The sequence below is a fragment of the Trichoderma harzianum genome (genome assembly GCF_003025095.1).
Source record: "Trichoderma harzianum CBS 226.95 unplaced genomic scaffold M431scaffold_82, whole genome shotgun sequence".
NCBI lineage: Eukaryota > Fungi > Ascomycota > Sordariomycetes > Hypocreales > Hypocreaceae > Trichoderma > Trichoderma harzianum.
Window position 1 is genome coordinate 1 of NW_020209330.1, and position 13,891 is coordinate 13,891.

Below are 13,891 nucleotides of genomic sequence, written 5' to 3' on the forward strand. Positions count from 1 at the left end.
AGAAAGCTATTTAATATTATAAAAGGACTTTTAATTAATAATATAAGTTAAATAATAAGAAAATTTATTCTTTAAGAAAAAGTACTTTATACCTAAGGATTTATAAATAAAATATTTATTTATTTTAATTAAGTAAAATAATATTAATAAATAAAAATTACTATACTACTCTTACTTATTAGTTTTATACTCCTTAGATTTAGTTAGTATAATTATAATAATTAAATATAGAATAAATAAAAAATAAAGGAAACTAGGTAAGGACTTATAAAAAGGGAAGTAGGTTACTTATACTATAAAAAGTAAAGTCTTAAGGATAAAACTAACGGAAGGGGGATATTATATTATAACCTAATACTTATAGTTATAATAATAAGCTAACTAACTAAGTGTAACTAGATTAACTATAATCTAAATAGCTAATTAGATCCCGCTTATCTTACTTATTTAATGAGCCTAGTAAGCTTATGCTTTTTATGCTTATTTTATAAGCTGCATAAGCCTAGAATTTAACTAAGTATATAAGTTTACTTTATATTACTTATTAAAATAGCTTAAATAGCCAGTTATAAATATAAAATAATACTTAATTATACCTATAAAGTATTATCTACTAGTTATATAAATAAACCCCTTTTATCCTTATTAATTACCCGCTAGTCCAGCCTAACCTATCCGCTAATATAAACCTAGTATAAGGTTTATCCCTTAGGAATTCCTCTTATACTAACACTATAGGAGCTCAGCTTGTTATATAACTTTAATTAATAAGCGTAAGAAAGTTAAAATATACTTACTTAGTAATTTTTTTTAAGTAATAAAATAAAGTTTATACTTAGCTTTTTATTATTTATTTATAATACTAAAGGACTTTTTAAATTATTTTTAAAATTTTATATACTTAGTATAAATTTGTTTAATTTACGTTTTAAACTTTTTTAAATTAATCTTTCCTTCTTTATAATTCTATATAATAGGTTAAAACTATATTTTAGTATTTTTTATAAAGTAGCTATTTATAAAAATAACTTTATTTTTATTATTTTTTAAAGTATAAGGAAAGTATTTAAAATAAATTATAAATTTTAAAAAAATTTATTTATTTTATATAATTTTTTATTAAAAGGTTTAGGCTTTATTAATTTAAAAACTTTACCTTTTTTTTTTTTTTTTTTAAAGTCCTAAAGCTGTATTTTAAAAGCTTTAAACTTAGCCTTTAGTTTATTATAATTAGCTTAATTAACTATATTTTTAGTTAGTATATTTTTAAATTTAATATTACTATTATAGTTACTTTAAGCTTTACTTTTATAATTAGTATTATTATTTAAAACTCTAAAGCTTATAGGCTGCTAAGTTTTTAGTATTTTATTTCCTATAGGTTTAAGGTAACTATTTAAATAAAAGTTATTATTATATAATAAACTAGGTCCTATAGGTTAATATAGGTTAGCTATTTTTAAAAAATAAACCTTAGAGTAGTTCTATAGTTTATATTAGCAAAGTAGTTAAGTTAGTAAATAGGTAATTTTATTACTAACTATAGATAAAATATCTAAATATTTAATCTAATTACTATATATTAATAATAACTAGCTATTTAAGTATTTTAATAAGTAATATAAAGTAAACTTATATACCTAGTTAACCTAGACTAAATTAATATATAAAATATTAATCCTTTCCTAAATTAATAAATAATTTATTAATCTACTATTAAATTAAGAAGTTATATCTTAATCCTTCCTTAATTAGTTAAAGGATTAAAGTTAATCTAGTCTAGACCAACCTGTTAGCCTATTGTCGCAACCTTAAGAGCTAGGTTGTAACAGGCCTCCCTAACCTTCTCTTCCTCCTCCTTTAATTTCTTTTACTAATCTAGTGCTTTTATTACTAAGAAAGTTTTATTAATATTATTTTATTATAAAAGGGATATATTACCTATAAGAAAATGTAATTAATACTCTATTATAAAAATAACCTTATTTAATATACTTATAATAATAAAATAAATCTTTAATTATATAATAAGTAATTAATTTACGAAAATAATGTAAATAAGGTATATTTACTTTAGATCTATTAGTTAGAATAAATAACGTAAGTAATAATTACTTACAGGCTTTATAAAAAATAAGCTTTAAGATTATTACACTTATAATAATATAATTAAAGAAGAAGAAATAGATAAATAAACTTATAAGGCTTAAGCTATACTTATAATACTACTATATAATTAACCTTAAGGATAAAACTAATAAAGAGGGGGTATTATATTATAGCCTAACCTAAAAATAAAGTATATTAGGAATATACTATAGAAAAATACTTTACCTAAAGAACTAATTAACATAAGAATAATAAGCTTATTATAAGCTACTTTAGATAGATTATTTATAAAATAATAATCCTATACTTAGGCTTATAATCCTAAAAGTAAGCTATTTAAAATAATTAAATATATAAAATTTGATTTTTTATACTTTTTAAATAATATAAATAAATAGTTATTAATAAAGTATTAAAATTAAATATAAACTAAATCTTTATTATATTTTACTTACTTTATAATTACATTTACTTAAAGCTACTTCCTATCCTTTTTGCTAATATAAATTAACTAACTTTAGCTTATTACCTTAGGAACTTACCCTATACTTTATAAGTATTAGGTTAGGACGTTATACAGGTAGTAATAAAAAAGCTGCCTAACTAACTATAATAATATTAGCTAATGTATTTTATAATAGATAATTGGATAATACTAAAGCCCCTACTATAATAGGAGTACTTATAGCTACTTGAAAAGTAGACCTTAGGGCCCCTAAAGTTATATAGGTATAAGTTGCAGTATAGGGCTTAACTTATAACGAAATACTATAAAATAGTACTAGTAACTTAAAGAATCCTACTATTAATAGTAAAGGGTTAACCCTAACTACTGCTAAATGTAATAATAAAGATAATAAACCTAAAAAAAAGCCTAATAATTGTATTTTTATTTGGGTCCCGCTAGATTATATATAGAGGAAGCTGTTAGCTATTGGGGCTAGATAAAAACTAATTAGAATTTTAAAGCTTATAAGTAAGAATATTACTTACTTCCAAGAGGTTAGGTTAAGCTTTACTCTTAGAGGTAAAAACCAGGATATAAGAAATAAGATTATTACCCTTTGGCTATTAGCGGAAGAAGATAATCTAAAGATTAAGGAGGTATATATATAGAAGGTTTTTCTTTTATATAGTATATGTGATAAGCTGAGCTCCTATATGTTAGTATAAGAGGAATTCCCAAGGGACAAACCTTGTACTAGGTTTATGTTGGCGGATAGGCCAGGCTGGACTGGCAGGCAATTTAACAAGGAATAATGATAGGGTGTTCACACAACTAGTAGATGATACTCTGTAGGTATAATCAAGCGTTGTTCTGTATTCACAACTGGCTATCTAAACTATTCTAAACGAGCGTTGTGAAATGAATATATAATGAGATGTTCACTTTGGTTTACTTTTGTGAAGTAAACATTTTCCTAATCGGGCGATCGTTCACTGGTGTTCACTTTTCAAGAGTGAACACACCTCTGATTGGCTTCGCGGCCCGAGGATGATCCGTGTGGTCTACCCTGTAGGTCTGACGTTGCGGCCATATATGTGTTGGCTTGTAATATATAGCTTTTTATTATAATATATTATTTTATATGTTATTTATTATAAAATATTTTTTTAATAAGATTAATTATAATTATTAAAATAATTTAAATTAAATTTAAAGTTAATTAATAATTATATAAAATATTATATTTATAAATAATTAACATTATTAATGTTAAAGGGAAATGGCGGTGGCCACTTAATGGGGGTGGCCCCTTAATCTATGGTCTGACTTATCTTAGTGATTTCTGAGTTTTGAATTTAGCTGGAGATAATACGGTTATAGAGTTCTTACAGTAGCATCTGTAAGCCATAGGAGAATCCGCTAATTAGACGAAGCGGAAATGGAAACCGCCTTACAGAACAGACAATACCAGACTCTCCATAAAGCGTTTAGTGTATTGCTCGTTCTCGTTCATCATCCTACTGTTAGCAACTACATGTACCCTTCGTCGCCCCTCGTCACCGTTTAAGCAGCTCGCTTGATGTTGCATCGCAGAGAGCATTGTCTAACTCAAAAGCAATGACAGTAACAACGACGCTGCCCCTGGTAGCCGGATGCGAAAATGAAGTCGAGTCCAGTCGACTCGACTCAACTCGATTAAGTCGATCACGATCGACTCGACTTAACTCGACCCAGTCCAAGTCAACTGGATATATAAGTTTACGTTCTCTACACTCGTTAGATAGATTAGATAGCCAGTTGTTATCACAGCACTTTCAATACAATCACATTGGAATACAGAGATCCTCCTCATTGTTATTACTAGCTGCGTGATAAGATTGCTCGTCGACCGACCTGATCGCCCGCCAAACATAAACCCAAGTACAAGCCAGGTTTGTGCCCTTTGGAAAGCTAACCCTAGATTATAGGAACCCGGTTCGTCACACATTAGCATGTCGACCGTTGAAGGTCGACACTGACCGACGTCGACCTCAGATGCCCAACTGGATATATAAGTTCGATTCATCACACTCATTCAGACAGCTTAGATAGCCAGTTGTGAATACCACGTTCGGATTGAATCTACTTGATACTCTCTACTAGTTGCGTGACTCTTTATATTGCCCGAATATCCAGCCTGACCTATCCGCCAACATAAACCTAAGTTACCCTAACTTATAAGGTTTGTCCCTTGGGAATCCTACCTCTATACTGACATATAGGAACACGGTTCGTCACGTATGAGGTTAAGTCATAATAATATATAATACACTATATACTACTGAATTTCTTAAGAAAATATAAATAAAAAAAATTCCTCAACTTTCTCTTTTTTATTTTTAATAAATATAAATATATATGTATAATTAAAGATTTATATATATTAAAGGGTTATTTTATATAGAAATGGAAGTTACGGTCAGCAGAAGGTTGAGATTTCGAAAGTGCAATAGACTACTCTAAGAGTTGTAGTTAAATGTCAGCTGGCGCTAATTTCGTACGAAATACGGGTTACGAAAGGGTAATGTTAGGAGGCTCGAACTTTCCACTCTCCAACAGTATAAGAGGCAAGTCTTCTTTCTCGAATGCTTCCTGCACATCAGGTTGCTCGGGTTTCCAGCCCATTAGCCTCAACCTGTCGGCGCTACTTCTAGAGTTACATCCCACTATGTCTGGGGTATACTTGCCAAATAAGTCAACATACTCTGAATCTGATATAACGTGTGGCTCTGGGCTGACAATTCGACCGGCACGGTAGAGGTTCTTTCCAATCATGGAGGCAACATCGGCCCACGATATTTCGCCGCTTTCGCAGAAAAAGTATGGATTCTGAAGACCAAGGTCAGATCTAGGGGCAGTTTCAAGCCAATGAAGGACTTGGGTGTACGCCTATTGGTGCGATATTAGCATATGGCTAGCCTTTGGCAGACCTCAGCGGAAATTGTGGAACAGGCTACTTTTGCGAGATCAAGGACGTGGATGAAACTCCAAGCGTTCTTCCCAGTGCCGACGTAGCCGGCGTGTCCATTTTTTAAGGCAAATCGGGTTAAAGCTGGAATCTGCAAGTTCCGTTGTAAATATAGAAGTCAGCTTTAGGGGCATTCAACTTACCTGAATGGAAATACGTTTATGTTTACCGTTATTACCATAAATAATTGGGGGCATCCAAATGAAGATTCTAGCCAGACTACCAAGCTTTTGTCGCTCTTCCACAATGGCTAAAAGGAGCGTTAGTTGCCATAAGATTACAGGATTTGAAAGAAATCAGATTTCTCTGTAGGCATTTCTGCATACCTAGATCAATTTTTCTGTGGGGTGCCGTGGGAGAAAGAGTATCAATTTGCGCCGTGGTGCTATCCGAGTACACTTCATTGTTCGGGTTGTTTCCAGCGGACTGATCGCTCAGACAGCTAGCGCCACTTTGGTGAAGGTAGATGGTGTGTTTTCCTAACAGCACCGAACCGTTTAGCATTGGTGCTTGCCAGTAATGCCAGAGGTGCTCGTGTGCATACCTTGACTCGCTCGCTTCGCAATCCCACGTAAAATCGCCTGAGCAGACGCCAAGTGATCTGAAGTTGCTGTATGGAACACCACATCACTCTGTGCAGCTAGTTGCTCGATGAGATTTGTATCATCCAAACTACCCAACACTGTATTCGCGCCTGAAACTCTATTAGCAGGAAACGGCTGTGTTGCGTTATTCCTGTGACTATGTCTTCTTACCGTCATCACTGAGGTCTTTCAAAGCTTTTTCTGTCCGCACAAGAGTCGTTATTTCGTACTTGCCCTCTGAATGGAGGAGATCAATAATCGCACGTCCAACATAGCCTGGGCCAAGGACGAAGACTTGGCTTTTCATGGCCACGAACTAATTCTCTATTGCGACTTGTACAGAAAGGGCCTGTGATGGGAGGGAATTGAACCTGAAACAGATGAAAGGGTAAATTTCGTATTATATAGTCATTAATTTGTCAGGTGTTAGCTTCGGCGAAACATATTGGATTAGGACGGACTCCTCAAATGGGTCAAGGCGCGCGGGATGTTGTGTGAGTGGAAACTCTTATCAATTGTTGCTTCCGTCCACTATTGGATCAAAATCCTCATGTACATTTAATGTAAAGTATTGCCTGCTCTCAAACCGAAGATCGTCCGGTAGGCTTCATAGTAGTAATCAGAGCTGTATGACTATCATGTCAAAGCCAAAGCGTCCGTTTGATGCGTACCATCGCGAGAAGCATTGTGCTAGGCACTACCTACTCATGGAGAAGGGAAGATTGCGTGCGCACTCATCGACGTAGTCAAACGTTGAATCCAACTTTCCACTACGTGCAAAAACAATGTCATCCCACAATTCACAATAAAGTTGACGGTGTGGCAAGCGCTTAATCCCGGAGAGCTTTCTAGCGCGAGTCTGGTAATGTCGGATAAGTACGCCTCTATTGGAGATGAAGCTAGCCGGAAAAAGTAATTATATGCTTCGGACGAAGGGAAGTTTTGTTACTGAAGAACTGCAGAAAAAGACCTGCAACAAAGAGCAACGAACAGTACCGGTATATGTCGAATTTCACTAGTGTTTTAATACACTTAGCTGATTATAACTCTCACAACGTGACAGGCACTGTACACTCCGCAGTGCGTTGATCCACAACATTCGGACAAAGAGAGACACCATTGAAGGCTTTGTCATCTATGTAAATCATCCCGCCAGGTGACGTGCGGGGCAGAGAGGACAGCCGTCTAAAAAGTTCCGGCAGACAAGGACTGTGAGTGGCCAGCTCGCAAAGAGATTCCCAAATTAGAGCTTAGTGTCCAACCATCATAGCAAGCATCGCACGCGGGGCATTAGAAGGGACCATTTTCGACTACTTCCCACCCCCCTCTTTGGGCTATGTTGGTGATGGAATACGACACTCTGGCAATATGAAATCATTTACCTCCGAAATAACTCGGATGCAATTCATAAGCAGAACACAGCTTGTTGGGATGTTGCGACGATCACAATGCAATCTCGATACACACCCAATCTTTATTATATGATTGGCCTAACCACACTAGTTCCAGAGAGCTTGCTGACAACCTGTTTGCCGAGCAGTCTCGGATGTACGTTTAGTAACATCGTGGCGAGCAGTGTATAAAATTCAGAAACATTTCCAGACTCAAGCGAGCTTCGTAAAACGAGATACGAAAAGTCTTTCATGATTAGGAACTAACATTTCCCCTCCGATTTTGTTACAAAATGTCCGTCTTTAATCTTGCGAAGCCAGACAGGCCAATCGAAGTCGGCGTTATACTGATGAATGGGTTTGCATTTCTCGTGTTTATAAATTGTATTCGCCACTAATAAAAATATAGCGAGACAGAAATTCTTGATGTTGCGCCAGTAGATATGCTTCATTGTTTCAGCAAGAAGTTCATTGAAACCTTGCCAGAAGAGTGGGTTTCAGAGGATGTTAAAGCTCAGGCACTTGATCTCAATTTTCATTGGGTGTCTGAGGTAGGCAGCGCAAAGCAAAGCCGCCTGACTAGTGCCATATCTCTAGTTCCAACAGTGAGTTCAGAGTCTGTCGCTAATTTTCCTTGCATACCTGTGGCTTACACAAACTAGCACTCCTTCGAGACTTGTCCGCCATTAGATGTAGTTCTCATTAGCGCGCATAATGTTGGTTACACCCCAAATGATGCCGAGTTGGCCTTTGTACGAAAGGCTTGGAATAACTGCTCTGCCTTTCTTACAATCTGTGCTGGTGTTAAGGTTGCAGTCCAAGCCGGTATATTAGGGGGGAAAACAGCAACTGCCCCACGTTTCATAATAAATACACTCCGCCGACAGTCGCAAAGTATTAATTAGGTTGAGAAAAGATGGGCCAGGGATGGCAAACTGTGGACAAGCGGGGCCTTCTTAAACGGCACTGATCTATTGTATGCTTTTGCACATACAGTTTAGGGTGGGGAGGGAACTCCGGTCTCGAGGATGTCTGCAATCGGCGGCTGGCCAATTCGGGATGTTAATTATAAAAACGACGCTGATGGTTTGTGAGACTAAGAATATAACGCTGTTGAGATTTAGGAGAGTAAGACAGGCTATTTAAGAAAATAGTTAACCCTATCCTAGTATTCCATATATAGTTATAGTATAACTTGATTACTGTAAAAAAAAACTATATATATATAAGGAGTAAAGGGTATAGTTTAATATTAATAACCCTTTTATATAGATAATTAAGCACAGCTAGGTTAAGTCCAGGTGGGTCAGTAATAAGCAGCAGTGGTGGTAGTGGAGTATCAACACGACCAAAGCCAGGTTACCCCCTGGGACAAGTGACTTTGATTACTAGGGCCTGAGCGGCCCATGGCCGCTGGACGGAAAATACACATACACCGATTAGCATACGGACAAGTGCGTATGCTAGTATAATATAACGGACCCTGGGTATAGTAGCAGCTGTTATATTACACGGCTTTGAGATCCTATGAGATCAAGTATGGCAGCACCGAAGGTGCAAGTTGTGTTAAGAGTTCAGGCTTGCAAATAAATAAATCGTTTTCAAAAAATGTTCAAATTAAATTGGGGTTTTTGCAAATCAATTAAATCAAATAGGTAGAAAATTTACTTCAATCAACTCAAATCAAAGCACCTGATTTATTTGGATATTTGCCGAGTTGAAAACAATATAGGGTAGGCCGATGACTCGCCAATGCACCCCAGCACCAGGTTTGCGTTGGCCCTGGACTATCTGGCTAACATTGCTTTTTTTTTTTTTTCAAAACGCGCCTCCTGCGAAATGTTTTCTTGATGCGCGTCTCGACTTTGTGTTAGCTATTTAATCATGCCGATGCATTCGCGTAACGCTTTCTCATCTATTTTAGCCCCCCGAACACGCGCGATTAGTCTCGTTCTTCTCCAACCATGTCTCTGGCCGAGAATGCCTGTGGCACTCCTCGGCAACGACAATAGATATTGGTGCTATTGCTGGCGGTGTTACTATACTTCTAAGCACTTAGTTATGCTAAGATGTTTCTACTCGGTATTATCAATAGAAAAGGGTATGGAAGGATTGGTATAAGACGCTGTTCCCTGTATATCTTTCATATGAGTTTGGGCTGACGGTTATACTAGCTCAAATATAATCGCTGAAATTTAAAATAGGACTTTTGTGTACGTATAACATCGAGTGAGTCATTTCTGGGCGTTTTTATGTCTCATGCTATATGGTGAAACACAGGTAAAGCGCTAAAAAGAAGTTTATTTTCTCAAAAGTAACACCCCTTTTTATAGCTATAGGTTGCTCTAGGCCACCCATCAGCCACATAATGCAAGCCTCCTGGATGTTGTATAGCCATAAAATAGGCAGATTCTGGATACACCAGTTATAGAAATCCCAAGTGAGTACATACCTTATAGGGGTTAATAAGTTACATATGAGGGAAAATAGATGACTATTATTGTTGTTGAACATTCATAGTTGCTATTTAATCCCTGATTCGAAGAAAATACACAGGGGATCGAAGTCTGATTTGCCCATGGCTGTTATATTTATGATTGCAGCCTATAGTAGGTAACGGATAGTATATAGTGAATAATATTGAGAGGGAGCTGACGGCCCAAGTCTGCAGGTAATGGTCCATACACGATCGGACTTAATTTTCTATCTATCCACTTAAAAAGGCTTATCTACTAAAGAATGTAAATTCAACTTTCTGGCTTAGGCTAAATTCCACTTCTTGCTGACCAACCACTAAACGAACACGCTTGTTCTTTATATATCCTAACACAGATACCTCAATAGTTGCACTAGGTGCGGTCCATAATATTACACTTTCAGTTTAATGGTGTCCAGGACGCAAATCGACTTCTCCTCCGAATACGAGGGCCAAACCGGAAAAATATATATCTAACATGGGTTAGCCATTGTGAATTAGTAATATCCCACTCACTCACGGGAATGGTAGCATAGCTACGGTTAAAAAAGCAATCAATGATGTTGCCCAATGGTATCCGATATGTTCGTACACTATTCGTACCAATTAGTGTCCGTTCCCTTTTTGGCATTGGTAAGCTTACTCTGTACACCGAAGAGTGGAAATGCAGCTGCAAAACTGCTTCGTAAAAAGGCGTTCGCTGCCAACGCACTGGCAGCATATAAGGGATACGCGTCGACAAGGAAGGTAATCACTCCTTGAAATACAAGAAAGACTCTAAATTGCTCAGCGATATTAGCATCAAGGGTCTTAACGCCCGCTGTGTGGGTTCATACCCGAGGCCAAAAAAAGAGCTTCCTATAATAGGCACTATCCAATGGACCTATTCACAAGTAGAAGATTTAGATATTATCAGTGAGACGACAAAGCAATTTGAGATGACGATGGGTAGGTACCTCTGAAACAGTAGTCCATGCGAACCAAAACAACCCTATGGTAATCAGCGGCGCGCCCAGGATTGCTGACGGGAGTCTGAACTCGGGCAAGAATTCTTGGCCATTGCTGGCGTTGTGATTCTTTATTAATCTTCTGAGATTCCATTTCCACAATGGATCCAGTAAGGCTCCTATCAGAGTCCCGACAAGTTAGCCAACAAAAGTCAACCCCACTTACCATAGGTTAAAGCCATATACATGCGAAAACACCAGGGGAAATGCACCGAAAAAGAGGTACAACGTTCCAATCAAAATAGCCGTATAGATGCATAAGCAGAGACACATCGGTTCATAGGCTAGCATCAGGAACGGCCGGTACATTGACTTTGCCAGTAGTAGCTGGAACGGCTCTTTGGCAGGGCTGGCGACCTTTAATTCATCCGAGGAGTTGATAGGAGTTGACAGGCTGTGCTTTCGCCTGATAGCCGGTGGGTACGTTTCCCTCATGAAGAAAACAGTAAGTAACCACAAGACGCCGGCCCAGATGATGAGTATATAAAACGACCACCGCCTAGTACAGTGTCAGTAGGTACCCAAAACAGGAATCCCATGGCTCAATGTAGAACTCACCACGACGTAAATGAGTTTATGAATCCTCCAATAAGTGGTCCCAATACCGGGCCCGCAAATGGCGTGGCAGTATAAATCATCATGGGAAACTGCAGTGTATCACGCGTGAACAAGTCTCCAACCGTTCCGCCAGCAACGCTTTGAAATGCTGCGCTGCTCAACCCTCCAAGCAGTCGACCAGCAAGCATTGTGCCTATATTCTGCGCTGTGGCACAAGGAATCAGAAAGATGGTAAATAGGGCCATTGAAACCAGATATATTGGCCGTCGCCCGTATATCTATAGTATATAAGCATCTGCGAGTCCATGGTTCGTCTAATGAAATTGCTACACATACTTCCGAGATGGGCGCAACAACCATTGGCCCGCAGCCCATGCCAAAGATAAATAGCAATAAACCCACAGTTGCAACCAACTCAGACACATGGAATTAACCGGTTATTTGTTCGTAAGTGGATGAATACAATGCTGATGTGCACGTTCTGCAAGTTAGTCGGAAGCGGTTAGCTGTAGTACTCGCCAAGGATGACAGTTGCAGTGTAACTAACACACAGAGTGAGCCACACGTCACAATAGTGACCATAATCCATTTCTGCCATTTGGGGAAGTTTTTAGGATTGTTTGGGTTATCGATGCTGTCCCAATCGGCAAACGTAGTGCTGGTCGGGCTTGGCCGCTCCTGTTGCCCCGAGATAGTTTGGATCATGTTATGCGTGCTTAAGGAAATGTAACTTCGATCTTGTCGTTATATCACCGTAGTTTATCGCTCATTTTGGACATATGGAATGTAAAAGAGCACATCACTTATAGTTATCGACTCAGAAAGTGGTCCCGTAGTTTATTCGTCCGTACCTATGTTGAAAGATAATTAGTAATGTGATTGCAGAGTAATAAAGCTATAATATTGTAATTGTTTGATTGCTAATGCTGAACCTCCTACCTATCTCCAGTGTCGGCCGGAGATAGGCACCTCGGCAGACGAGACAGAACCAGCTTATGCAGTGGGATTTAGAGTGGATGATGGTGCCAAATGGCTGTGTGTATTGTACCAGACGTATTGTATCCTACTGGACGTGGTACGTGATTGGCTATTTCGGGAAACACGTACAGTTTTGGGTTTAGAATGCTGATGTCAGGCTGTCCTAAAGGATCGCCATCGGCCAGGGGCAATTACCGATTAGCCTTAAGCCTAGCAGAAATGGAAAAGGGAAGCTCTTGCGAGTCAGCCAATCATGCTTGCTTACTGAAAATCATTGCCCCTAAGAAAAGCCAGCTAGCGCGCTGTCAGCTCTACTAGCTGACAAGGGTCAGGTATGCCGAAGTAACAAATCATTAGGGCAGAGTTAACTGCGGAATATAAGATGTATGTTGCGAACTCGTGCCCATCGGTGAATTAATTCGTTAATAGTCTCTTCTTTGGACTTTGCAATGTAAGTATAAATACATCCCCTTAAGCAGACTTAACCGTGTTGCTCTATAGACCTAGCCATTTCCTAATTATTCATTCCCCTTTATTTCTACTCTGTACTAACCGATTTCTTTTTTATTAAAATAATACAATAAGACTATTTTATTTATTTCAGCCCAAATACTAATTATACTTTAGAAGTAAATACTATTTATTTATTTTTAAAAAGGTAACATCTGCTAATATATAGCAAAGTTATATAGTATTAATAAAAGTGTTTACGGTTACTGACTATCGTTAACTGCAAATATTATATTCACCGGACTCTTTACGCTTACTTTAGTTATCTACGCCTATCTTAGTATACGATGGAGATCTTAAACCTTTATATAGTATTTAATTCTATCCTATCTTTATAAGATTACTAACTACGTTAGACGTATTATTATATAGAATAACCTATAGAGTTTTATTAATTTTATTATTTAAATTAGTAAAAACTATTTTCGCCTGTTCTCTCTGTAAGCTAAAGTCTAATTTATTAATTTTAAATCTTTAATTAGTTATATAGTTTATATTACGCAGGCACCAGTCTTTTATTACGCAGTAATATATATTACACTGTATGTCACGACCTAGCTCTTATGGTTGCGATAAGGGGCCTATAGGGTAGGCGCTCCTGGATTAACGTCGGGCTGCGTAGCTAATTAGGGAATAGTCGACGGGAATTAATATTAATTTTAATTAACGTAGGAATAAATTAATTAAGATTATAAGCAATTTTACTTAACTTTAGAATATACAACTAAATATATAAGTTTACTTTATATTACTTATTAAAATACTTAAATAGCTAGTTATTATTAATACTATAGTAATTAGATTAAATATTTAAATACTTTAT

The 13,891-nt window shown here is 36.7% G+C and overlaps 3 protein-coding genes across 3 annotated transcripts; 1 reads left to right on the forward strand and 2 right to left on the reverse strand.

Annotated features, from left to right (window-relative positions):
- Positions 1-5,060: 5,060 nt before the first annotated feature.
- Positions 5,061-6,479, reverse strand: M431DRAFT_22015 (hypothetical protein). Its single transcript, XM_024913562.1, has 6 exons — positions 6,320-6,479; positions 6,109-6,258; positions 5,891-6,043; positions 5,708-5,814; positions 5,554-5,655; positions 5,061-5,485 (listed from the first exon to the last, which is right to left on the reverse strand). Exons 1-6 carry the CDS (start codon positions 6,453-6,455, stop codon positions 5,108-5,110), a joined length of 1,026 nt encoding a protein of 341 aa, XP_024767009.1. The 5' UTR covers positions 6,456-6,479; the 3' UTR covers positions 5,061-5,107.
- Positions 6,480-7,822: 1,343 nt separating this feature from the next.
- M431DRAFT_463272 (hypothetical protein) lies at positions 7,823-8,701 on the forward strand. The gene is made up of 3 exons (XM_024915377.1): positions 7,823-7,897; positions 7,949-8,144; positions 8,202-8,701. The coding sequence occupies exons 1-3, from the start codon at positions 7,833-7,835 to the stop codon at positions 8,442-8,444; spliced, it is 504 nt and encodes a 167-aa protein (XP_024767010.1). The 5' UTR covers positions 7,823-7,832; the 3' UTR covers positions 8,445-8,701.
- Positions 8,702-10,330: 1,629 nt separating this feature from the next.
- M431DRAFT_556809 (hypothetical protein) lies at positions 10,331-12,285 on the reverse strand (the record flags this gene model as incomplete). The annotated part of the gene is made up of 9 exons (XM_024921461.1): positions 10,331-10,488; positions 10,536-10,608; positions 10,659-10,792; positions 10,852-10,898; positions 10,972-11,077; positions 11,189-11,521; positions 11,581-11,858; positions 11,917-11,994; positions 12,130-12,285. The coding sequence occupies 9 exons, from the start codon at positions 12,283-12,285 to the stop codon at positions 10,416-10,418; spliced, it is 1,278 nt and encodes a 425-aa protein (XP_024767011.1). The 3' UTR covers positions 10,331-10,415.
- Between the last annotated feature and the right edge of the window lie 1,606 nt (positions 12,286-13,891).